This window comes from Magnolia sinica, chromosome 17 (assembly GCF_029962835.1).
Source record: "Magnolia sinica isolate HGM2019 chromosome 17, MsV1, whole genome shotgun sequence".
In the NCBI taxonomy this organism is placed as follows: domain Eukaryota; kingdom Viridiplantae; phylum Streptophyta; class Magnoliopsida; order Magnoliales; family Magnoliaceae; genus Magnolia; species Magnolia sinica.
Genome location: NC_080589.1, coordinates 59,104,803 through 59,130,902, shown reverse-complemented (window position 1 = coordinate 59,130,902; position 26,100 = coordinate 59,104,803). Strand labels below are relative to the sequence as shown.

At 40.9% G+C, this 26,100-nt stretch overlaps 1 protein-coding gene across 1 annotated transcript; it reads left to right on the top strand.

The window, feature by feature from the left end:
• The first annotated feature begins 4,815 nt into the window (after positions 1-4,815).
• On the top strand, positions 4,816-24,455 carry LOC131231888 (small ribosomal subunit protein uS5c). Its single transcript, XM_058228237.1, has 2 exons — positions 4,816-5,561; positions 24,078-24,455. Exons 1-2 carry the CDS (start codon positions 4,870-4,872, stop codon positions 24,325-24,327), a joined length of 942 nt encoding a protein of 313 aa, XP_058084220.1. The 5' UTR covers positions 4,816-4,869; the 3' UTR covers positions 24,328-24,455.
• The last annotated feature ends 1,645 nt before the right edge of the window (positions 24,456-26,100 follow it).

Here is a 26,100-nt window from a genome sequence, read left to right as displayed (position 1 = left end):
TGCAGTGAGCTATTCAGTTAAATCTGTGGACGTTCGATCGATTGATCGAAGGTGCCGTTTTTCTGCACGTTCTTTTACACTTGGAACTTGGTTCCTTTATAAAGGGCATACGGACCTTGAGCATTTGGATTGGTTTTTGGTAAAATAAAAGTCTTGGTGATTCCATGCTCATATCCCTCATCCAAAGTCTCTAAACCAATGGTTCCAAGTCATCTTCTTAGAGATTAACACTCTAATGAGGATTTCAACATTCACATTGAAGATGAACTTGAACTTCATAATTTTTTAAATGTTATACCTAATATTCTTGGCAAATACTTTGTCTAAATCATCTAGAAAACCCATCTAAGTGAATTCCCCTTTGGAAAACAACTATCCCCTTTGGAAAACAACTATTGTATGAGATTTCACCATCCTCCCTTGTCTTGGTCACCTCGTCGAAGCATCACATGCAAGATGAACGATCGTAGGAGCTGAAGCATCGACATCAACATTCGGGAGTGCAATTGAGGAGTAGATTCAAACACGGAAGAGCTTTAATGAAGCAACTCAAGAACGACACATCAATGAGGCTCAATCCAATAAGTTATCAATTAGTGAGTCTATACTCTTGTTCCTTGTGTAGGATTGAGGGTAAATGCTTACGATGCAAACTCCAATATATTCTTGTGTAGGACTTAGGCTTTTGTGTATGACTGAATTCACCGGACACAAGTGCATACATGTTAGTTTCCGTGGAAGCCTCCAACGGGAGTAAATATAAGTTCCTATACTAGGACCAATTTTATTGGTTAGCCAATAAAAAACTAAGTCTCTAAGGGAGCCTCCGATGGGATTATATATTAGGTTCATGTGTAGGGTTATAAAGGTTAGAGGTAAACCTATTGAAAACTTCCAATGGTGAATACCGATACACTCGAGGAGAGTGCGTCTTTCGGGATTGGAGTAGGGAAATTAACCATTTTACATGCTTGTGTTTGAGATTGTCATTTAAGCACATTTCTATATATGCTTATGAAATTACTTATTAAATTATGTGTATGCATGATTAGATGGATGTTAGGTATTGATTGGTAGCACATCTCACACACAAGATCACTAATGATTATATACTAGTTGCTTGAATTGGCTATATGATTGGACCCACTTTGGCTTAGAAGCATTAGTGCTAATTACCTTCTTGGTTTAAATTGACATATTAGTTTAAGTAGTTAATTATGTTTTAATTGATAAAAATTTAAGTGGTCCTCTTCACCATCCTCTAAGACATAGCTATTAATTCATTATCCTCATCAAGCTTCTACACACATAGCTTAGGGCACACCACCTCTCGCAATTTCAAGCCGGTTTAGTTCGGCGGTCCCATCCACTCACCGGTTGTTCCATGCCATTGGAAACAATTTATACCCATTGATAAAAATAAAATACAAATGTCATCCAATTGATAAGTAGATGTAATTGGTTTTTACAAGAGGTGATTCTCATAATCCAAATAAATTATTGAACGGATTGGATGTTGAACGCACATGCACCGGTGCGCACACACACATATAAAGGTTTTATTACATGAATTATTTAATGGACCATTTAATTTTTCTGATCATATCTTATGAGACTAGTTCTCAAAAAGTTTTCATCATTTCTCCTTTATATATATATATATATATATATATATATATATATATAGAGAGAGAGAGAGAGAGAGAGAGAGAGAGAGAGAGAGAGAGAGAGCTATGCTCACCCACGCAAGTGCAGATCCTCTGTGTCCTGGAGGCAGGAACTCCCTGACTCCAACGTTTTCATTGGTTAACGTTACTGCAAGTGCCACGTCATCAATTTTTTAAATATATTAAAAAAGTACATTCAATAAGAACTATAATGGAGACGTTAAATGGAAGCAGTTTACGTGCTGAATAACTCAGTATGGTAAGCGTAATGAGTAAAGTATGTGGAGCCTACCATCACTGTCATTCCTGCATTGTATCAACTCCATCCATCTCTTTTATCATCTAATTTTAGGGTTTTACAACAAAAATTAATCATATCCAAAGATCAAGTGGACCACACCACCTGAAACAGTGTGAATTGAATTCTACCGTTGAAAAGTTTTTGAGGGCCCACAGAAGTTTTATATCAAGATGATATTTGTTTTTTCTACTCATCTATGTCTTTGTGATCTTATGAACAGTTTGGATGAAAAAAAACATCACTGGAGGCTTAGAAACACTTCAATGGTGAAAACCAATACTTCCACTGTTTCCTTTGGTATGGTCTACTTGAGCTTTTGATATACTTCAGTTTTGGGCTCAACTCCGAAACTGATCAGAAAAAATGGATGGATGACGTGGATAAACCACATGAATTCACAGTGGGCCCAACAGAGTTCACTCGATACGATAAGACTGGGTACGCAATCTGATTTCATGTGTCTAACGGGGATGCGGATTTCCTGCCAAAGCCTTTTGCAGTAAGATCCTGCACAAGGATTCCGGATGGGCCCACTACGACGTTTGTGATAAATCCAACCCGTTCATTCATTTTTAGATATCTTTTTAGGACATCATACCAAAACTAATGTATATACAGAACTCAAATGGGCCACACGAGAGAAAACAGTGGGGATTTAGTGTCCGCCGTTGAAATGTTTATATGGCCACAAAAGTTTTGCATTGGTCTAATATTTTAGTGTTTTCACTTCATCCTAGTAAAAATGACCTTATAAACAGTTTGGATGGTATATAAACATCAAGAGGCCCGAGAAGGTTTCAACGGTAGGAATTTCTTTCTCGGTTTCATCTTGTATGGTCCAGTTGAGTTTTTGATCATCCTAAATTTTGGTTACACGTCTTAAAATGAGCTCTAAAAATGGATGAATGGATTGAAATTCTTATAAACATCACGATGGACCCCACCATACATCCCAGTACTGGAACTTCATGCAAAAGGCTTTCCCCAGTGAATTCGCGTCCACGGTTTCCTTTGGAAACGTATTGGCTACTCCCCTGCCACTCAGTGCTATGTGGGCTCACCATGATGTATATGTTTCATCCATGCCATCCATCTATTTTTCTAGATCATTTTATGATTTGAGACTAAAAATGAGGTATAACCCAACTCAAGTGGACCACATTACATGAAACAGTGTTGAATGAACGTTGACCATTAAAAACTTTTTGGGGACCATAGAAGTTTTGGATCAAGCTGATCTTTGTTTTTTCCCTTCACCTAGGTCTTTATGAACAAACCAATAGATTGGATGTCAAATAAACAGTACGGTGGGCCTTAGGAGGACTTTAATGATGGATATCTAATCACCATTGTTTTCCTGTGGTGTGGTCCAGATGAGATTTATATCCTTCTCATTTTTGGGATCAACCCCTGAAATTATATGTAAAAATAGATTAACATAATGGATGATACATCATGGTGGGGAAGTGATGTCACCCATTTATATGGGTCCCACTATGATGTATGTTTTGTATCCACACCGTCCATCCATTTGGATAGATCATTTTAGGGCATGAGCCAAAGAATGAATCAGATCCAAAACTCGAGTGGACCCCACCACATAAGATAATGGAGAGAGTCACGCCCACCATTTATTATGACTGAATCTAATCCAAACCTCGTCACTTTGTCTATTGAACCTCGTCACTTTGTACTACAACCACATCATTTTGTCTACTAAACCCTGTCACTTTGTCTAGTAGAGAGAGAGAGAGAGAGAGAGAGAGAGAGAGAGAGAGAGAGAGGTTTATGCTCACCTACGCACCAATTCTCCCGGTGAGAACTTTTTGAGAACTCATCTCACATGATTAGAGGATAAAATTTCGACAGTCCATGTAATGCATCATCCCCTAAAACCCCTCATGCCCAACTTTCACCCTTATTCAAAACTTGGATGGTAAGAAAACGAGAGAAAATAAAGGGAGGATGTTTTCGTTTGCCAGGACACTTCAGATTATCGGATTAGGTAAAAGTTAGGCCGCAAGGGTTTCACCGTGAACCGTTTGGATTGTGACCTCACATCATGTGAAATGAGTTCTCACAAAGTTCTCAGGAGTTTCCGTGAGAACTAGTATATATAGCCCTTCATCACCGTTGATCTGATATCCATTCTCTGTTTATGTGTGGCTGGCTGAGTGGATTCCGTTGATCTGATATCCATTCTCTGTTTTTGGCTGAGGTTCGCCTGCTGTGATAGCCCATGCTGAACTCGGGCCAGTCTCGGGCTTAGACCACCAGTGTCGTGCTTGCCCAATTGCCTCCACTGGCGACAGGAAAGATTTTCAGAAGATCCAATACGTGTGTGGCCCACTTGAAGGAAAGCTCTGATCTCACACGTGTGCCAGTTCGGACCATGTGCCAAAGACATGTCTAGATGAAAAATAGTTAGTAAGCGCTCTACGTGAGCTAAAGCTCCCGGCGATCTGCCATCCTGCTCTTATGTGGGCCACAGGATACAAAAGTGTGGCCCACCGCTCTTGAACCTGGGATCCCGCACGTGTGCTAATCGAGTCCATAAAACCCTGCTTTTCAGGTGGGCCATAGGGTACAAAACAAACGGATGGCTGGAAGATATATCTTCGACCAGAAGATGTAATAAGTGTGGCCCACCGAGCGGACAGCTCGGATACGTGAGCAATGTGCTATCCTCTCTAACATCTGCCACCGGTTCGTCAAGTTAGCCATGGGTGTACGAAACAAACCTGGATGAAAATTTTAACGGCTAGATGATGGAATACGCGTGGCCCAGCTGATAGGAAGTTCTGCTCCTTCACACGTGCGTGTGCTTCCTCTTTTAGGATAAGCTCCTCTTCCTGACAGCAGCATTTCCTCACCTCTTCAATCCAATCCATTCCCATTCCAATGGCAGCAGCTGCAACAGCTACAATAGCAGCTCTCTCCTCGCTTTCTCTCAACCGTCGTCTCTCATCCCAGCCGTCAATCTTTTCCTTCTCCTTCAATCTCCTCCCTCCAAAGACTCCTACCCTCATCAGAGCCAGGCCCACTTCATCACCCCTCCCTCTCTCCTTCAAAATCAAAGCCTCTTCCTCTTCAGGTGACGTCGACACCACCTTCTTCGACAACGTCGACCCAAATTCCGACATCCCTTTCGAGCCCATCGCCCCTCCTGAGGGCTACGTCCCCCCTCCCTACTTCGATGACGGGCCCGCCGAGACCGAGGACGAGATCGCGGCCGCTTATGAAGAGCTCTACGGCCCCGCCTACAGCGGTGTCAGTATCCTCGGCAACAACATCAATGTCATGGATGCCAAGATAAAAAAGGCGACTGGGTTCGGGTCCAAACGGAAGAAGGAAAAGGTGCGGGATGGGTTCGATGAGCGGGTCGTGCAGGTGCGGCGCGTCACCAAGGTGGTCAAGGGCGGGAAGCAACTCTCTTTCCGGGCCATCGTGGTTGTCGGTGATAAGCAGGGGCAGGTCGGGGTTGGGGTCGGGAAGGCTAAGGAGGTAGTCTCTGCTGTCGAAAAGTCGGCCACAAATGCGAGGAGGAACATCATCACAGTGCCAATGACCAAGTACTCCACATTCCCTCACAGGTCGGGAAGTGTTCTGAAACTCGATTCTGTTTTTTCGTTTTCCTTCTGTGCGGAAGATAAGCTGGTTTTGCTGTTTCTGTGGCTTGGGATTGCCGGGTCTACATGCTGAGATGCTCTGATGATCCAAACCATTTGTGTCCTAGATACTATGCTACGGTGAATGGATGATTCTGACAATCACTATGTATGGATGAATTTAGAACATTGGGGTGAAATTTTTTAATGGCTCATGTTATTGCTCAAATCTGGTCGATCCTACCTCACCTCCTATGAGCCGCTGCGTACCTACATTTTAATAGAGAACAAGACACTAGGGGCGCCAGTTGTGGCCGAGGACCCTCCAATGCTTAAGCCAGGTGTATGGACTCAAATTAGGCGTAATTAGAATTAAGATAGTTGTGCCTAATTTCCCCTTGAAGGGGGTGATGTATTTATAAGTGTTCTTAGGCGACTTCCGTATCCTAGTAGATCTATAAGATACACTGGAGGGGCTTGTATTAGAGTCGGAATATGTTCTCGAGTATTTCTCCGATTATGCCTCGATTGGCGTGATCTTCAGTTAGGATCTCGTTAGGCAGTCCTACTTATATATGGCACGAGATTCTCTCCGGATATTGCCATTCCGAGCTTGATGTCGACATCTGACCTCGAGGTCGGCATTCGAGGTCAAGGTCGTTGTTTGAGGTCGAAGTCGTCATCCGAGGTCGGAGTGATCAGTTGACCTAGCCACTGACAAGCCGACTTTCTCCAAGAGAGTCAGAGTGATCAACCTCCTCCAGTTACACTGGGTTGCGAGACACTCCCGGGCAATCCTGAGCTGGCGAAGCTAGGCCACAGAGAGTTGATGCTAATGCCGAGTGAGAGCTGTAAAAAAGGATGACCGGGTTAGACATAAAGCTACAAAGGGAAAGTCATAAATAAACTACAAAGTTGCAATTCAAGTCCCGACCTGGGGTGGCAAACTTGGTGGGAACTCGAGCCCGCAACTTGTCCAGTTCTGCTGCTAGGGCCTCCCACTCTCCAATAGTGAAGAACGACCTGTTCTTCCTACCCTTATTGGAAGAAGGGTTACTGGTAATAATGGCCTGGCCTTTGCTTGGCTGGGAAGAAAAATAATACCAGTCAAGAGAGCTCAGACTACTCTTTGTCTAAGATAAGTGCAAAAGCTCGTCTACGGTCAGCTTGTAGTGGCCGATCTGGTGCCATAAAACATAACACCCAAAGATAACTCGCCACATGTTAGGGTTAAGTTGTCCTGGGGCAAGCCTCAAGTGGCGCAATACCTCCCTCACCAATGGGTGGAAAGGCAGCCGCAAGTCGTATGAAAAGAAAATTGGGTAAAGGGCTATCTCCCCCCTCAGGAGGACTGCCCAACAGTTCCCTGACTCGGGGCAGCCATATCCCCACTGAGTCAAGGATTTGGAACTCCGATTGGAGGGCAACTAGATCCCCCGACTGGAGCTTGGAACCAAGGGACCTAATGAGGGGGTCAGTCCCTCATAAGACAAAGAAGCCGCCTTTGCTTGAGGCGGCCGGACCTCCTTATCTCGAGCTGCCATCACCGGAGATGGCCCACTCGACAACGCTGCTGGCCTGAAATCTACACTATCGTGAACAGATTCCCCATGGAAGGCCTCCTACATAGAGATACCCCTAGAGCCCTTAGAAGACATGGTAGCAAAGGGAAAATGGAAGCAAGGAAAGGAGAAGGAAGATCGGAGAAGAACATGTACCGGGAAACGACTAAGTAACCGGACGATGCACTCGGTGAACGAGGGAGAAGGAAGAAGGAAGAAGAAAGAAAGGAGGTCGGCATAGCTTAGACTTCGCTAAATCGATGAGTGGTAGAATGAAGGGGAAACCCCTATTTATAAGAATTCTAGAGGAAGAGCATTTAATGGCGGTACTACTTGTGAAGACATGAAAGGACGCCTCGACACACGATCTCCTCCACTTGCGAAGACATGAAGCAAGGACAGGTGTCCGCCTGTGAGTCGCCCGAAAGCGAAACGGTGCTTGCCACTCTGTGCGTGTCTCCTCATACGGAATCACTGTTATAATATCTTTCTCGATCATCGCAGCATGCGCCGTCCCTTTCCAATTCCCGCATTAACTACCAGGCGACAAAATCGAAGAACACACATGGAACAAGCCGACCTCCTCTAGTTAGAAGCTCAGAATTTCCCGCTCACACATCAGTTCAAATATGCTTAATCCCGAGCTCATGAACATAGAACTCAGAAGTAAGGAGGCAACTGTTATGGGAAAAATCGAGATGACCTGACGTATGGGACACGTGGCAAAAAGGCAATCAGAGTAGACCCTTTGAGCTACCAAAGGGGTATAGAAGATGAGTTGAGCAGGGAGACTTGATGACCGAGCTAAAACAGTTAATTTGGCTTGAGAATGAGGCTCATCAATAGACCTCGACTTCGGATGCCGACTTCAAGCTTGAAACGGCAACATCTGAAGAGAATCTCGCACCATATATAAGCAGGATTGCCTAATGAGATCTTAGCTGAAGATTACGTCAATCGAGATATAATCGGAGAAATACTCAAGAACAGATTCCGACTCCAATATGGGCCCCTCCAGCGTATCTTATAGATCTAATCGGATATGGAAGTTGCCTAAGAGCATCTATAAATATATCACCCCCTTCAAGGGGAATGTACACACAACTATCCCGATTCTAATTACACCTACTTTAAGTCCATACACTTGACTGAAGCATTGGATGGTCCCCGGCCATAACCGGTGCCCCCAGTGTCTTCTAATTCTACATTAAAGTGCATGTACCCAACGACTCATAGGAGGTGAGATAGGATCGACTAGATTTGACCAATAATATCTCACATTCTCTCAATGGCTTTAGGATCATCATCATTGAAGGGAGATTAATGGATCATAACTTCTTTATGGTAGTACCTATAACATGGATGGTTCGAGTCATTAAACTATCTCAGTATGTGGGTCCCATTGGGGGTGACACACACTAGCGTTCCTGAGTTGCGCCATATGCAAAACAAACTTGCAAAAGATAGATACTATTGAGGTGCATCCTGATTCCTGATAGATGAGTGTTACAAACATACTTCCCTTTTTGAACTTGGGTTGTTGGCTTTTCCTTCTCTTTTTTGTTTAGAGAATTTGCTGGATTTGTTTGAAGTCGTAAAAAATTGTGGAATGTGGATTAGTATGCATGCAATCTGACGGTTGGGATGAATTAGAGATTCACTTTTCCATTTTCTTTATAATGTCCGTAGGTATTATACGATGTTCTGCCTGAAGAAGGCCTTCTTTTGTGGAAGCATTCTGTACATATGGAGCCCACCTCTTAGTGATCTTTTGATTTTTCATCTGGTAATTCATGCCATGGATGGCTGATGGACTGAAAATGTTTCCCCGTTGAACAATCCCAACCACTCTTGAGTGTTGGTTTCTCCTATCGCGTGTTGTCCATTGGGCACAATTTTTTGGAAGTATCTTCAGAACAATTCTTGGATGGATATGATTCTCAAACATCATTTTTTTTTCTTTCTAGCATTGTGTGGGATTCCCCCCAGATGAACAGTATGGATCATTGGAGGGTTGGCTCACCTATATAGAATGCTAGCCTTTGTTTGGGACAAGGCATTGTATATTTCGTGTAGATATGTTTGGATGCTCTATTGAACTGAATTTCATTTCATTATAGAGTAAATGATACCAGCTGGATTGTACCATTTTAATTCATAATGGCTATCTAACTCCTAAATGTGAGTCCATTTGTTTGAGGTAGGAATGAAACTGTAATTTGGGCTATTGTCTCTCCTTGTGAATGGAGTGGGGCTAGCAACCATGTTGGTCATCTCCTCTCCATTGAGTTGAATTGTTGCTATTCAATTTGGGTGGCTAGGGAGCTGTCATGTCACTTTTGGTGGCTATTAAGTGGGGATGGAAGATCTCTTATCTTCCCCCTCCTTTTAGTTCATTGCTTGTATCTTTTCATGTCTTGTCTTAATAAAATCGCATCATATTTAGAGAGAGAGAGAGAGAGAGAGAGAGAGAGAGAGAGACCTTTAAGTTTTTGAGAAGTGATGGGGAAGGCTATCTCTAAGTCATCCTTTAGATGCTAAATTTTAAGTTGTAAACACTTTACACCTAAAAAGAGATTCTTGTACAGTGATCACAATTTGTCTTGTTTGGCTTTAAGCTGTAAAGTATTCACAAGTAGCTGCTAGCGCACGTGCACACACACACACACACACACACACACACACACACAGAGAGAGAGAGAGAGAGAGACTGCTAGTTGCATGCCTATCATAAAGTTTTTTTTTTATTATTATTATTTAAAGACTGTTGTGCCTGTAAGTAGATTACCTGTAATAAAAAACACAACAAAATACTGGAATTCTAAAAGCCCCTATAACTGTAAAGCGTTTACAGGCATCCAAATAGCCCATGTAATGTCTTTACCTATAAACCCTTGACAACTAAAGGATTTTACAGGCATCAAAATGACCCTATGGCGCATGAGCCTTCATTTATGGTAGACAGATCCTGGATGTTGATAGTGCATGAGTTTGTTGATTTGTGACGCAGGGCAGGTAGAAGGGGTATCATTTGTAAGCTAGATATGGAGAAAGCCTACAGTCATGTGGTTGGAAATTCTTATATTATTTACTATGTTGGTCGTGGTTCATAGTGGAGGAGGTGGATCCAAGAGTGCGTCAAATTCTGCCAAGTTTTCAATCTTGGTAAGTGGATTACTCAAAGGCTTCTTTAAGGCTTTGAGAGGTCTCTGGTAGTGCGATCAGCCATCTCCATTCCTGTTTGTGGCAGTGGTGGAGCCCCGAGTAAAATGGTAAAAAAATGGGGCTTTCGTGGGCCTTGTTAATGGGTCCAAGGTCGAGAATGGATGATGATAAACTAAGAAATAGCTAGCAAATGATACACTAACAAATATCTCATCTTCAATTTGCAAATGACACTCTCCTATTTTGTTATGCAGTGGTGGATCAGGTGGATATCTTAAGAAAAATTATTCAGTGTTTTTAAGTTGTTTCGTGGATGAAGATTAATATTAATAAAAGTGAAATTTTGAGAATAAATCTATCAAACGAAGAAGTGGAAAATTTGGCAAGGGTCTTTGGTTGCAAAACTGGCTCTCTTCCTTGATTTCTTCTCTATTTTTGGGTCTTCCATTATGTATTGGCAACCTACGAAGCACCAGTGGGATGAGTTGATTGAAAGAATTCAAAGGAAACTATCTAGATGGCAGAGTAGACACCTCTTTTTAAGAGATAGAATAACTCTCATCAAGTTAGCAATATCTAAGATGCCATTGTATTTCGTGTCGTTGTTTCATTGTTTGACCTCTGTTCCGAATAGGATGGAAAGAATAAGGCTTGAGTCCTTGTTGAAAGGAGCAGAAGATGAACATAAATTCCATCTATTGGAATGGAACAAAGTGTGTAAACCGGCCAGTTTCAGAGCACTAAAGGCGATGAACTTAGCTCTCTTAGGAAAATGGCTATGAAAGTTTGGGATGGAAGAGAGATTATTATTATTATTTTTTAATGGAAAGAGGTAATTGCATGCATATATGGAGTTAGGGAGGGTGGTTGGTTCGCTAAGAAGTCTTCTTTGTATATGGCCAAGGGTGGCTTGTATATTTAAAGAAAAATTAGTTGGGAGGATGCCTGGTGTGATGGTGCTTTGTGCGACATATTTCTTAGGAGGTATTGGAAGATATGCTTATACTTTGCTATTTTTTCTTCAGAGTCGCCTTCCAAAGGTATGCTTGGTTGTGGAAATGGGAAAGGTCGGCTAGATTTTATTTTTGCTCCCTCTATGGGGCAATTCAAGTTCCTGAACCAAGGTCACCAAAAGCTCCAACTGAATTCATTCTATTATATGAGGGGCCTACTAAGGTTGCTGGGTTTGTGTGGTTGGTTGGTATGAGCAGGGTTTTCCTGGTGGACACTTTGCAGAAAATACACTTGATTATTTTGTATCATATGTATACAAGATGCGGAGTTGGTTGATGACATGTTTCAATGTTGTGAATTTGCCAAAGCATTCTGGGTCAGTTCTTCAGCCTTTTCCTATGTTATTGGGTAATGCCCAACTTGATTGGGGCCTTCTTTCTAGCATCGCATGGACCCGGCATTGGTCAACAAGGAACTTGTGGAAACTCTTTCTTCTAGCAGATCTTTGGTCTATTTGAGCGGAGTGGAATTGTTTTCATTTTCAGAACCGGCATAGGTTTTTGGATAAGGTGTTTAGAAGGGCAAAGATGGATGTATTGGTTTGTACCTCTTGTATAAAGTCTATCACCAGTTGTGCTTTAGTCTCTTTGGTTTCTTGGTCTTCTGCTGTGAAGCCTTGTGGATTCTCTTTTTCTTTAATATAAATCGCTGCTTTAAGGAAAAAAAAGAAAAAGAAAAAACATAACTACACAATGAAAACCTCTCCAAATGCCACAATCTCATATTGTTTTGCTACTTGAAGCATTGTCAGTTCAATCAAACATGAGTTACCGACATATTCCAGTCACCATGTTGAATGATGTGGGTTTGCAATTATTTTCTTTCTATGAATGTCAGAAACACAGCACTGACTTCTTGTGCTGCATAAAGACTCTTATTTTAGATTTATGTGATGAAGTCATTGCCATAAAGAAACATACATCATTTACTGATAATAGAGAGAGTGAAGGAAATGGCTGGCTTCTGAAGCTTCATGGGAAAAGAAGAAGGAAATTTTAAAATATGACTCCATTGTTGGATGGTGTTACCAATAAAGGTGCAAGGATTTTATTTCATTTTAATGGTAACACAAGCAGTTTATTAATACCAACAAGAATGTGTGATAGAATATTTTTTGGAATGGTAACACAAGCAGTTTATTATTAACCCAACAGAAACGCTTGGGCCAAAATCATGGAGAAAGGGTCATTCTCCACTTGACATGCTGGACACAACACCCTAAGACCTCTTTAGAACCTCTCAACTACATCAACTAAGGAAGCTGCCCAAGCTAGCTCGCCGTATGCCTTTGAAAAAACTACTTTTGGGTAGCTTTATTTGTGAAAAGAAAACTTTGTTATTACACTCTTTTCCAATCTACCAATGGGGAGGTGCACCATAACAACTTTGTTTTTGCTTTGGGCACTCAATTCTAGGCTTGGAAGAGATCTGCAATTGATCTTGGGCATCACTCAAGACATATAAAGCCGTGTTGCAGTAAACCAATAGATGGTCAATGATGAGAAGTTTATCTTTTCTGACCAACCAGCCAAATGCCACCACTCTTGTCTGGCCTCAGTAGTGCCAGATTGAAGTTGTGGTGACTGCCTATATTCCGCCACCCTTGAGAGAATTGGAAAACGGTAGGATTTTGAATTAGTTTTTATGCTTCATCTCAATAGGATAGTGTGAGTGAAGCTCAAAAGATGTTTTCCACTAGTTTCTTTTCATGACCCAATTCAAGCTTAACCAGGCCATAAACTTTCTTTAAATTATGGGAGCAAATTCGCATTGGATGAACAATTGATCAACAAACTCAGCATCTAAGGCACATGTGCACCCCTTAGTAATTGCTGTTTTCCGTATTGCTTAGGTTGTTGATTGTTAGAACTTAGAACCATGCTCCTAACCAATAACCAACCAAAAGTAACAAATCCTAGTGGACCTAGGTGACACCAAATATGAGCCAAATGTACACATAGTGAATCACACCCTGGTTACGAGTGGGTCATATGTGTTGTGCATGACTTGGCAAATACGTGGTTGGAAAATCAAGGATTCTAGGGAGAATTATGTCATTCTTCACTTGGAAAATTGTTGAGAATAAGTGTCATTGTATTTCTTATGGATGCACGGGAAATGATTCATGGGAAAATTGTATTTGCTTTGGAACTCTATTAGTGGGAAACTTTATGGGTCTCTAGGTCCATGTTACTTTAATCTATATGATTTTGATACAATCTCATATGATCCCAAGATGTCTATTGAATGAATGTGCATTCTTGAGAGTTAGTGTGATGTAAATGAGATGAGATTCAATGGGTAGTTTTATATAAGAGCCAAGGAAAAAACAAATTTTATCATTCAATTTTCATTTTTTAGAAGTTGTGTTTTGGTAGAGCATTACTCCCTTATAGTGTTGTAATGAGTGTTTATCTATGAAGTGAAATAGAGTGTTTATCTATGAAGTGAAATATTTTTCTTTCTTTCCTTGAAGTTGTGATTTGTGTCATCTTTTAGCATCACCCCTCCTCTACACATCTCTTTTTGGATATCCAAATTGTCAATATGCTTGTTGCACTAGTCTTGTTCTCAGCATCTGATTCATCATATATTGGATCTCCTTTGAGTTCCTCGTACTTGGTTTGGATGAATTGAAATTCATCATGAACTTCCTTTCAATGTCACGTAATCTCATCCAATACAATAGAAATGCACTCAAGTTTCTCTCAGATTTCCTTTAACTCTTACTTGCATCATCCTCCACGCAGAATCCATGGTCTCGACCACAATGTCTTGCTGCCATAGCAAGAACTTGTACGTTGATGAAGTGCCACCCATGGAGCAAGGGCACAAGCTTTGACACCAAATGATGTGGAGAGAGGAAGAGAAGATCCTGAAAGAGAAGAAAAATCACAAGAACTACAAGGGAAGAAGAAAATTTCTCTTTATAGATAAACATCCATTGCGATGGTCACTACAAGGGAGCAGTGCTCTACCAAAACACAAAAGTTTACTTGTTCAAAATGATAAATGAATGATAAAATTCGTTTTTCCTTTGTCATTGGCAAGTCATCCACATTGGGCTCCATCACTAATTTATACCACACTAGTTCCCAAGAATGCATACTCATTTAATAGTTATTATGAGATCATATGATATCGCATCAAAACCGTACAAAATTAAAGCAAGATAGACCTAGAGACCCACAAAAGGCTTCCACTAAAGGAGTTCCTAAGCAAACATCATTTTCCCTCATCAATCATTTCTCATGCGTGCTCAATAAATGCAACGCCACTTATTCTCAAAAAATTTTTAAGTAAAGAATGGCTTGACTCTCCTAGAAGTATCTAATTTTCCAACCACATGTCATTGGCAAGTCATCCACATTGGGCCCCATCACTTCTTGCACATGCGACCCACTTGTAACAAAGGCGTGCCTCACTATGTGTACTACATCAACCCAACTCCAATTCAATTGGAAACATCATCATCGATCTCTCCATGCTTTTGAGTTTAGGCCAAGGTAACAAAACATGTTGTTGTGAGAAATTTTCCAGCCTTCAATTTTAACTAAAACATGTTAAATATTAAAGAATCTAGATTAACACCATTAACCAAAATAGATACTTGATTTGAAGAAGTACAACAGATTCCTCCATTTAAACCCAAAATCAATCATTCTTACAACCCGCATCAGAAGAGGCCATACAATATGATCGTAAGCCTTCTTCAAATTGATCTTTACAACTATGCCACCAGAATTAGAGGTCTGGGTTAAGTAAATTATCTTATAGGCCATAAAATAACCATCTATGATTTAAAGACTGGAAAGTAAACCACTTTCCAGGGAGCTAAGAGGTGACCGATGATCCACTTAATTCTAAGATCCAAAAAAACTTCACTGCTGTCTTATATTCCCCATCTAAATTGATTGGATGGAGTTTTCGTACATAGTCGACATTCCAAACGTCAGGGTTGAAGTAATTTGGGAGTAGTTAAAAGCATATGTTTCATCAAAAGTAGAATTCATCAATTAGAAGCTTAAATTCAGCTTCCAAAATTTGTTAATATTCCTGCAAAATGGGTAAAGAAAGCCATTTGGACAATTGGCTTTATCCGATCAAGAGTCAAAACTATATTCATCACGTCTTTAGAGGAGGAACTTCAAACTCGGATCGTACTCTGCTTATGAAACTGAAATGTCTCCCACAACCCAGTGACAGTACCCACTCTCAGATCATTACATATCTTTATAGTTATCAATAGCTTCAATATACCCCACCTCAATTCCAAGGATTTGATTGTTGAATTTTGCCTATACAGGAGTTGCAATATGATGGAGAAATTCATTACTGCAGTCTTCGGCTTAAAAGTGAAACTGCTCTAGATATTTGATGCGAAAAGGGTTCTACTGATGGCCCTTGTTTCAATCTCTAAAATTGAGGAGAGGATCCTTTCCATGATATTAAAAAACGGTTAAGTTTTGGCCGATATGTAACGGTAATAGTGGGATCCATGGCTATAACACCCATTCTGGAAAAATAAAATAAAATAAAATTTGACGGCCATTACGTAACAGTAATTGTGGGATCCATTATGTGTTACAGGGCTATAATACCCGTTCTGAAAAAAACAAATGGCCCTTTACAAACTGTCCAATATGGGATTTACAGTTTCTTCCATCAAAGAATTGACCATTACAGGGCCACAACGGCCGTTACGGGGGCTTTACAGCAGTTAGAACTTGTATCGTAACAGCCATAAGGCTTGCCATTAAGGCCATCATTGCCATTATTGTATACCTTGTTCCTTTATGAAATCAACCGTTTCCCTTTTTCTTTTCTTTCTGATACTCAAAACCATGGAATCAACCATTGAAGTTCAGCCTGAGTTGAAGCCCACCTGGTACACAGATAAAATTCTTGCCTTGATGATTCCATTGACGCCACTTGTTTCTGAAGATTGTACTATTTCTTGACTTCAATAATCTCCAAATGGTAGAGAATGCACCATTCTTCATATAATGTTCCCTCCAAGGGGAAAAGGTCCAATGGACCAACTGGAAATCAAATCGGTGAAGCCTCACCTCTGTTGTTTGCCTAGCTCCTAGCTGCCTTTTATACTCTTATGCGTGGGTGGGTGTGGAACTGATAAACTGATTCCTCATGTTCCTAGCATTAAAAGGAATCAAATGCTAGGAAAAAGTTGGTGCCTTTTTCAAAGCTTTTCTAGTTTTAAGATTTTATTGACCATGGCTGCTTAGGCAAAAGCCTCCACTCTTGGAGGGACATTCTCCCTTGACACTTCTGGACAAGGGGATGGCCCTCATCACTACATTAAATGAGCCAAAAGAAAGATTTGGAAGAAAAGCAACCATCTGTAGTCCATTTCCAAATTTTATGATCCTCAGAAATTGTATCAATGAAGACCTTGATCCATACCTTTAAGAGGTTCTCGAAGCTCATCATCTCATCACCTTTAAAGTTCCTTTGAAATATAATATTCCAAACCACCTTTTACCCTAGGGTCTCATGGGAAATATATCGTCACAGGTAAACTGTGATGCCAGGAGTTAGTAATATTTAAAATTTAAAATTTATAAATTTTGTAGTCTTGGTGAGTTAATTTGAATTTTGTTGAGCTCTATCGAGTTCTCCTGAGTGTCTCTGAGTTTTGCCTAGTTAAGTTGACCAAGTCATGACCAAATTGAGTTTTTCTGAGTCTTGAAGAAATCTGATAGAGTCAATTTGGTTCGATTTGAGGTTTTTTTTTTTCGAGTTTCCAAACCTTTCTGTAGACTAGCCTTTGTACCTGAACTTCTTATCCATTGCCCTTTCTTCTTAATGGACTTCTGTTTTGATTTTAAACGAAAGTAACATTTGCAGCAATAGGTGGTAAGAGAGACCTTGAAACAATGGATATTGGTGATTGACAACTAGAGTTGGATGTACCACCTACTTTATGTGTGGTTAGGTGATCATCTCCTGAACCTTTGCATTAGAAGGGAGTGAATGGCCTTGTTGGAATTATTTCTGTCAGGGTTATATTCTGTAGGGTAATATGTTTGGTACTTCACCAACCAATTGGAATTTGTCTGTCCATTGTGGTAAAATAACTGACAGTTAACTAGAGAAGATACTTGGAAGGCTAGAGAACAAGTTGGATGTCTGGAAGATAAGATGTTCATTGCCTGCAGGCATGATAACACTCATCAAATCTTCTGTCAAATCTACTGCTTTACTAGTCTTCCTTTTCTAATTCTGTCTAAGGTTGCCAAAAAGATGGAGTGAATCCAAAGGAATTTCTTATGGGAAGGTAGAGGAGCAGGGCATAAACTTCTCATGGACTGGAAAGAAGTCCACAAATTGATTGAGGGATAGGGATCAGAAGCATAAAGTAGAGGAACTGGATACTCTTAAGTGGTAATGGAGATTTGGGGAGGAGCAGAAGGCACTTGGTCCAATGTTATCTGATGAAAATATGACAAATCTCAGGGGGAATGGTTACCATAAAATGTGTCAAGGAAAATGTGCTCAAATGTTTGGAAGAAAATTAGAAATTTTGGGATGGAGTTAAGTTGGGTTAGGAGGGAGACCACAATGTTCAGAGCAGGGTTCAGGATATCATGAATAAGGGGGGTGAGCCACTGAGGTTTTGTAGTTGGGGTGAGTTACAGAACTTGATTCTTGATGGAACTTTCTCAAACACTTATTGATGAAACTCTCTCCAGTGCTTATCCATCTAAATTCCCTATTGCTCAAAATAAGGACGGCTTTATCAAGGATTTTTATGAGATTCATTGGGGTAGCATGGTGTGGAAGCCCTTTTTTGGCTTAAACCTCAGTAATGGTGAAATTGTTTTATATATATATATATAGAAAAGGTACTATGTGCCCGACCGCATGTTACCTTCCAATGAGGTCGAGTATTGGCGGCACATTATTCGTCGGATGGTAGAAATTTTAAACTAGCGAGGAGATTTTATAGGGAAACTGGAGAAACAATACTGGTGAAACCGATTATTAAAATACCCCTCCATCTCTTCTCTCTCTCATGCGTATTTTCTGCAAAAGCCTTGCTCTGGAAACTTAGGTGGGGCCTACCGTGGGGTGTTTATTTTTAATTATTTTTTTGAGAAATCCATCCCATTCATCCATTTTTCCATATAATTTTAGGACAAGAAGCCAACAATGAGCCTGATCCAAGACTCAAGTGGGCCGAAAACGTGAGGATTGAACGTCCACAATTGAAATATTCGTGTGGCCACAGAAGTTTTAAATCAGGATAATATTTATGTTTTCAGTTTATCTTAGTAGGAATGATGGTATGAATGGTATAGATGCAATTGGAACATCACTTTCGACCAAGGGAGGTTTCAAAGGTAGGAATTTCCCTACCCACCTTTTCCTTTAGTGCGGCCCACTTTAGTCTTGGATTCGACTCATTTTTGGCCTTATGTCCTAAAACGATCTCCAAAAATAGATGGACGAGGTGGATTTCTCACAAACACTACGGTTGGCCCTGAATGAACATAGTGCAACCCTACCATACTAGACAGTGGGAAGAGCGACGCCCACCGTTGAAACCTTCCTAAGGTCCACTATGATGTTTATCTGAGATCCGACCTGTTCATAAGTTAAGACATACATGAAAGAAGGGAAGGCACAAATTTCAGCTTGATTGAAAACTTTTGTGGCCCTTAGAAATTTTTAATGGTGGGCATCACTCTATCCATTGTTTTCTATGGTGGGTCCATTCGAGCTTTGGATCTTACTCATTCTTTGTCTCATGCCTTAAATTGATATCTCCAAGTGAATGGACAGTATAGATATAACACATACATCATGGTGGGTCCCACAGAACTTGGTGATGTAACCTGTCCGTAGCTAATCCGCGTCCAACTAGCATTGGAGTCCACTACGCCTTTTAATATAGAAGTGGATGGACGCGGATTAGATATTGATGGGTTGAGTAGCGAGTCGGCTATTGAAGTGACGTCACCAAGTTCTGTGGGCCCCACTATGATGTATGTGTTGTATCCACACCATCGATCCATTTTGAGATATCATTCTAGGGCATTAGCTAAAGAATGAGGCAAATAAAATGTTGTAGTGGACCCCACCATAGAAAACAGTGGGGAGAGTGATTCCCACCGTTGAAACTATCCCAAAGCCCACCATAATGTTTATTTGAAATCCAACCTGTTCAAAAGTTTAAAAAGACATGAAATAAGAGAAAACACAAATATCAGCTTGATCTAAAACTTTTGTGTCCTTTAGAAGTTTTTAATGGTGAGCATCACTATCCCCACTGTTTTCTGTGCTGCGTTCCACTAGAGCTTTGGATTTAACTCATTCTTCGGATATTGCCCTAAAATGATCTCACCAAATGAATGGATGGTGTGGATACAAAACATACATCATGGTGGGGCCCACAAAACTTGGTGACATCACTTCAGTAGCGAGTCTTGCTACTCAACCTGTCAGTAGCTAATCCGCGCCCGAAGTGGATAGAAACAGTGTGAATTGAACTTCTCTCATTGAGAAATTCTCTACGTGGTCAGGGTTGCACTATGTTCGGTCAGAGCCAACCGTAGTGTATGTGAGAAATCCACCTCGTCCATCAGTTTTTGAAGATCATTTTGGGACATAGGGCCAAAAATGAGCCGGAGCCAAGACTCAAGTGGGCCGCACTAAAGAAAAGGTGGGTAAGGAAATTCCTACCTTTGAAACCTCCCTGGGTTGAAAGTGATGTTTCAATTGCATCCATACCGTTTATGGCAATATTCCTACTGAGATGAACTGAAAACACAAATATTATCCTGATTTAAAACTTTTATGACCCCACGAATATTTCAACAGTGGACGTTCAATCCTCACGTTTTCGGCCCACTTGAGTCTTGGATCCGGCTCATTTTTGGCCTCTTGTCCTAAATTGATATGGAAAAAACGGATGGACGGGGAAGATTTCTAAAAAAAAACTACAGTAGGCCCCACTTAGGTTTCCAATGCAAGGCTTTTTGTAGAAAATACGCGTGAGAGAGATAGAAGTAGAGGGGTATTTTACTAACCGGTTTCACCATTTTGTTTCTCCAGTTTTCCTATAAAATCTCACCATTTATTTAAAATTTTTACCATCCGATGAATAACGTGCTACTAGCACTCGACCTCATGGGAAGGTAACATGCGGTCAGGTGCATAGTACCTTTTCCCATATATATATATATATATATATATTGAAAGATGATGGTGAAATTGTCAGCTTTGAAGTTTTAATGAGCATTCTAAATGATGTTCATGTGGCTGTGAATGGGCTTAGCTTGGAAGGCATGCAAGTGGCATGCTAATGGGTGTTTCTCATCAAAATCTTTTCTTTGTTCTTGCATCTCTCAGGATTGGATGAGGCTGCCATGGGCTAGGGTTTAGGGTCATGGTATCCTGCCTCGAGTGGAACATTTTGCGTGTTTAGCCACTATTAATGAAATTTTACTTTGGATGATCTAAGGAAGTGGCTTTTTGCCCTCCCAAACATGTGCTCTGTGTTCAGATAATAAGGAGACCGTTAATACTTATTCCTCTACTCCTTTAGCGAGGGACATATGGTGCTCTTTATTCAACCTTTTTGTTGTTGAATGAAGGTTATGAATGGCTCACTGATGGACCTCATAGATGGTTGGCGAGCACGAACTTGTTTGGCTATATAGGAATTATCATGTGGAGGATGGCCACTCTCTCAATCCTTTGGGGGATTTTGAAAAAGAGAAGTGGAAGAATCTTTGATAGCGAAGTATTATGTACTCGGTCCATTAAGATTACTGTCTTGTACCAGATTGTTGATTGGGTTACGGTGTTTCCTGAATTTCAAGGCCCATTGGGAGGAGTGTTTCTAGATGAATGGAATCATGTGGTGAACAGAGCAGAAGAATTATCCAGTCTGGTTCTTGGCGGCGAGGTACCATCTGATTCTTCTTGGGATCCCCTCCCCATTTTCATATCCCAGGACCACATCTTTTTTGGGTGCGGATCAAGATCAATGCCTTATGGCTGCTGTGGAGCTGTTCCTTGGACGGAACGCTAATCATAACAACCCGGGGAGAGGGGCCCTTGAGGAGTTGCCACTGGCTCAAGAAACCGATGAAGTTCCACATGCAGATCCCGAGCAAGATCTGCATGCGGAACTTCGAAGTACCATTTGCATGAAGCTCATAGAGCAAATTTGTAGCGAGTGTGAAACCAAATGGCTACGGCAGCTGTCCGTTCATTGCCCCACTGTTGAAACCTGCTATTCTGATATAGCTGAGAGCATGATGAATAATGACTTGGAGGTCTCCAGAGATTTGAATGCGTTTGCCATGGGGCTCAAGTTATTAAAAAATGGTTATGTAACCGGTGAAATGCTCACATGGGAACCAGTTCTCACAAAAACTCGTGAGTACTATTTGATACATGATGTGTGCACAAAATCTGAATGGTCTACTAGATGAATCACCTCATGAAACCCTCAAGGCCCAAAAGTTAGCATGATACAAAAACCTGGTGGGCCATAGCAAATTGACGGAAACATTTCAAGCCCCTGACCTGATGCACACAACTGAACCAACTTTTCGAAGCTACCAGCTGATACTAGCTGACGTAGATTTTCCTTTCACTTTGCTATGGCCCACTAGATTTTTGGATCAGGCTAAGTTTTGGGCCATAGGGGTTTCATGAGGTGACTCATCTAGTGGACTGTTCGGATTGCATATACACATCATGTGAGATGAGTTCTCATGAGAACCAGTTCCAAGGAGAGCATTACTCTATGTAACGGTAACAGTGGGAACTGTTATTCATTACAGGCCGTAACATTTTTATTTATTTTTTTAATGTAACAGTAGTGTCTCCATGGCAGGGGTGTTTTCAAGGGTTTTGGTAATGTTTATAGAGCAGCTCCCTGGCTCTTATCTTTTTGGGGGTTTCCAGCTGCCAAGGAGTGGCATTCTGTATTATTTTTTTTTAGGTTGTGCATCTTGTCTCTTGTTGGCTTTCAATAAAGTTCTCATCTTTAAAAAAAAAAAAAAAATTTTAAAAAAAATTAAAACATAAATTTGGCCGTAACCACCGTTACAGCCCTAATTGCAATGGTAATTACGGTGGTAGTTATCGCCACTGTTAGTGTTATTGAATACCTTGTTGGGGCTGTGTTTCTCTTCAAATGACAGGAGGGTCACTCAAGGTTCTTTTGCTCCTAATTTTTATTTTTGTGTGCTTGTTTATTCTTCTACTTTTGAGTTTTAGTGGAAGGCTTGGTTATCTTCTATAAAAAATGAGTTAACATTTTTCTTTGTAAGGTAAAAATTTTTGAAAGATAACTTATCTGCGTCAGCTAGTATCAGCTGGTAGCTTCGAAAAGTTGGTTCAGTTGTGTGCATCAGGTCAGGGGCTTGAAAGGTTTCCATCACATGAAATGAACTTCCCTCCTGCCTGTTAGGTATCGTTATTGTCCCAATGGACTGACCTCTTCACCATTTACTCCTCAATATTTGCACCTGAGTAAAATATGGGTTACAAGGCTTTTACCCGTCTTTAAGATTTTGTAAGAATCTTTTGGTGGTTATGGTTATTTGGTTCTCTTTCCTTGTTGAGTTCAATGACCTTGTCTCTATCTTTGAGAGTCTGGTGATGTCGGTTCCCCTCAAGAGGGTTCTGTCCTTCTAATTTTGGTTTTGGCTGCACTTGGCTCATAGCCATTTCTAGGGAAGACAAAAATTATGTATGATTTTGGGATTTCTACTCATTCTGTGTTGTATTGGGGAAAAAATGAAGAAAAGGAACAGGTTCATATACACACCTTTTCGGATTCTGTAATTTCTACTCATTCTGTTTTGCATTGGAAAGAAAGAGTAGTTTCATATCCAAACCGGGGAGGTGTTTACAATTATCCTTTTTTTATCTTTGAAATTATATGAAGTGTAGAAACTCATAATTGATGAATTATTTCTCTTGCGGCCTAAACAAAAGCATCCTTAATCAGTTAAAGCTTTCTGTTCTGCAATTATATGAATTGTTTTACAGGGAATTGCTGTTGGCAATCTACCCTTCGACTGCTCATGTGCCTGTCTTCTCTACCTACCGTTTAGCCTGTATGTGGTTGCATACATATCATCATAAAAGCTTTATCCCAACTAAATGGCATCGGCTAAATGAATCTTGTTCCCCATCCACACTATGAAGGGTCATCTCCTCAATTAAACCATAGATCATCGAATCTATGTTGCATATCCATGGCAAAGTAAGGCGTGAGGCTCATTTGTTCTCCTTGCATGTTGTGAATCCAGACTGTCCATCTTGTGGTCCTGCCCATTGATGGTCTGTGCTTGAAAATTTTATGAAAAGAACAATCACAGCAATCAGTTTTCTTTTTTAAGGTTGAGCATGAACAATTTTCCATTTTTACTCACCATTTCATGCCCACTGTTTGTATGGCTAGGATTGTCCATTGGGTGTGAATTTCGACCAAGGGCCATCCATGGATGGGAGCCACTAGATGGCTGGTGTGTGGTTCCTCTAGCATGTATTTGGGAGGAAATTCCATTTCCCAGTTGAGCACCAAAGGCAAAAACCATCTTGTGGGGCCTCCCTTTTCTCCTTGATGGTTCGTCTGAATGTTTGTGCATGGAAAAGCTCCTACATATGTTGTATTTATGCAAATGTTAAGACAAGCATGTTTCTTGATTTTCATAATGCAATGATAAGATTTCCTGTTCTGTTTATTAATTTTGTTACATGGGAATGACAGAGCGGATGGAGATTATGGAGCTGCAAAGGTGATGCTTAGACCTGCTTCACCTGGTACTGGTGTTATCGCTGGTGGTGCAGTGAGGATTGTACTTGAAATGGCAGGCGTCGAGAATGCTTTGGGGAAACAAATAGGAAGTAAAAATGCCCTTAATAACGCAAGAGCAACAGTTGTTGCAGTACAGAAGATGAGGCAGTTCAGTGATGTGGCCCGCGAGCGTGGGATCCCAATGGAAGAGTTGTGGAAATGATGATGATGGTTAAGGGAGTTTGTTGAAATCTGGTTTCAACAGGTGAGTTGTAATTTTTCTTCTCTTAGTTTTCATTTGTGGACATTTTCTTTAGAAGAATGCAGTACAAGAAATGATTTTTTTTCTCAGTGCAGGCTTTCTTATTGGAATCAAGAATGAGAGGGTCAGGGCTATACACTGCGACGTGGAATTGTCACAAACTTGCTAAACGGTGACAACTCCCCCATGGGCGCAGATTAGGTACTACCCCCGCCTGTTCGGAGCTCAGGACATGCAGAGGCTCTGAGGGCCACTGAGTGGCCGCCGTGATGTATGACTTTTATCCACGCCGTCCATCCATTTTTCTATATCATTTTTTATTACTGGACCAAAAATAACGCAGATCCAATGCTCAAGTGGACCACACCACCAGAAGCAGCAGTACTAAGGATGCCAACCATTGAAACCTTCTTAGGGTCCACTCGTGTGGTTTACTTTCCATCCAACCTGTTGATATGATCATGTACACCTGGATAAAGTGAAAAAACAAATATCATCTTGATCTAAAACTTTTGTGGTCCCTAAGAATTTTTCAACGGTAGGAATTGAATCCTCACTGTGTGGTCCATTTGAGAATTGGATGTTCTTTATTTTTGGGATCATAATCTAAATTGATACGAAAAAAATGGATGGACGGTATGGATAAGAGTAATACATCACGGTGGCCCTCAGAGCCTCCGCCTGTTGCGGGCTCCAAACAGGGGGGGTAGTACCTAATCCGCACCCATCAACCACGGTACATGTGGCATTTTTTATATGCAAAAGTTGCGGGTCCCACTTGGATTGAACATAGCGTGGAAACCATATTGAAAGGCGGGATTATCCGAAACATTTTATTTCGTTTTGAGAAGGGTGATTTTCAGGCTATTTTCCATCTACCATTGGGCCCATGATTTGGACAGCCTGGGTTGCATGCATTTACGGCGTGCTTGACTGCATGATGGATGAATTGTCATGGTTTAGTGGTTTTGGCCAAATGCACGGGTCGTATAACTGATGGAATGTGTTTGCTTTGGATGACATTGTAACGTATCTCTGTAGGCCAAGTTCCCTGTTCGGAATTTAGTTTGTAGATGTGGGTCCCATGCTCTATCCAAGCCATTGATTTGATGGGGCCCCACCATGGATGGATCATTCCCAGAATATCCTCTCAAGCGGTCAACTCTAACCTTCCCCTATGGTGTAGCATGCGAATACGTGGTTAAAAAGAAGTTCATGAACAAGCCACATTTGACAAAGATCAAAGCTTCAATGGCTAGGATTTTCCAAATTGAGAGATCTTGGACTAATGGCCCATCCATAATGGGGGCCGTTAGATCAATGGTTTCAAGAGACCAACCATGGTCCCACATCCACAAACTACGCTTCGAATAGGAAAGTTAATTTTTGGGAACGGATAAGGAACTTGGCATGTTTTTTTTATTGTTCTTTTTACATTGGTTGACTTGCTTGGATCATCCGTATTTTAATCTCCTTTTCTTTTCTTTTTACTCTTTCAAACTGGTATTCCGAGTTTATATTTGCAATTTTTATTTATTTTTATTTTTTTTACCAAGGAATTTCTCAAGAATTATGGTTTTACCAAAAAATACATGGACTTCTCTAGGGTTTTTACCTTATCCTAAGTGGTGAAGCATTGTGGGGGCCACATGATGTGCGTATGACATCCAATCCTTACAAAAGGTGCAGCAAACTCATGAGAGCCAATCCAATCATTAGTTGGCCACATTTTGT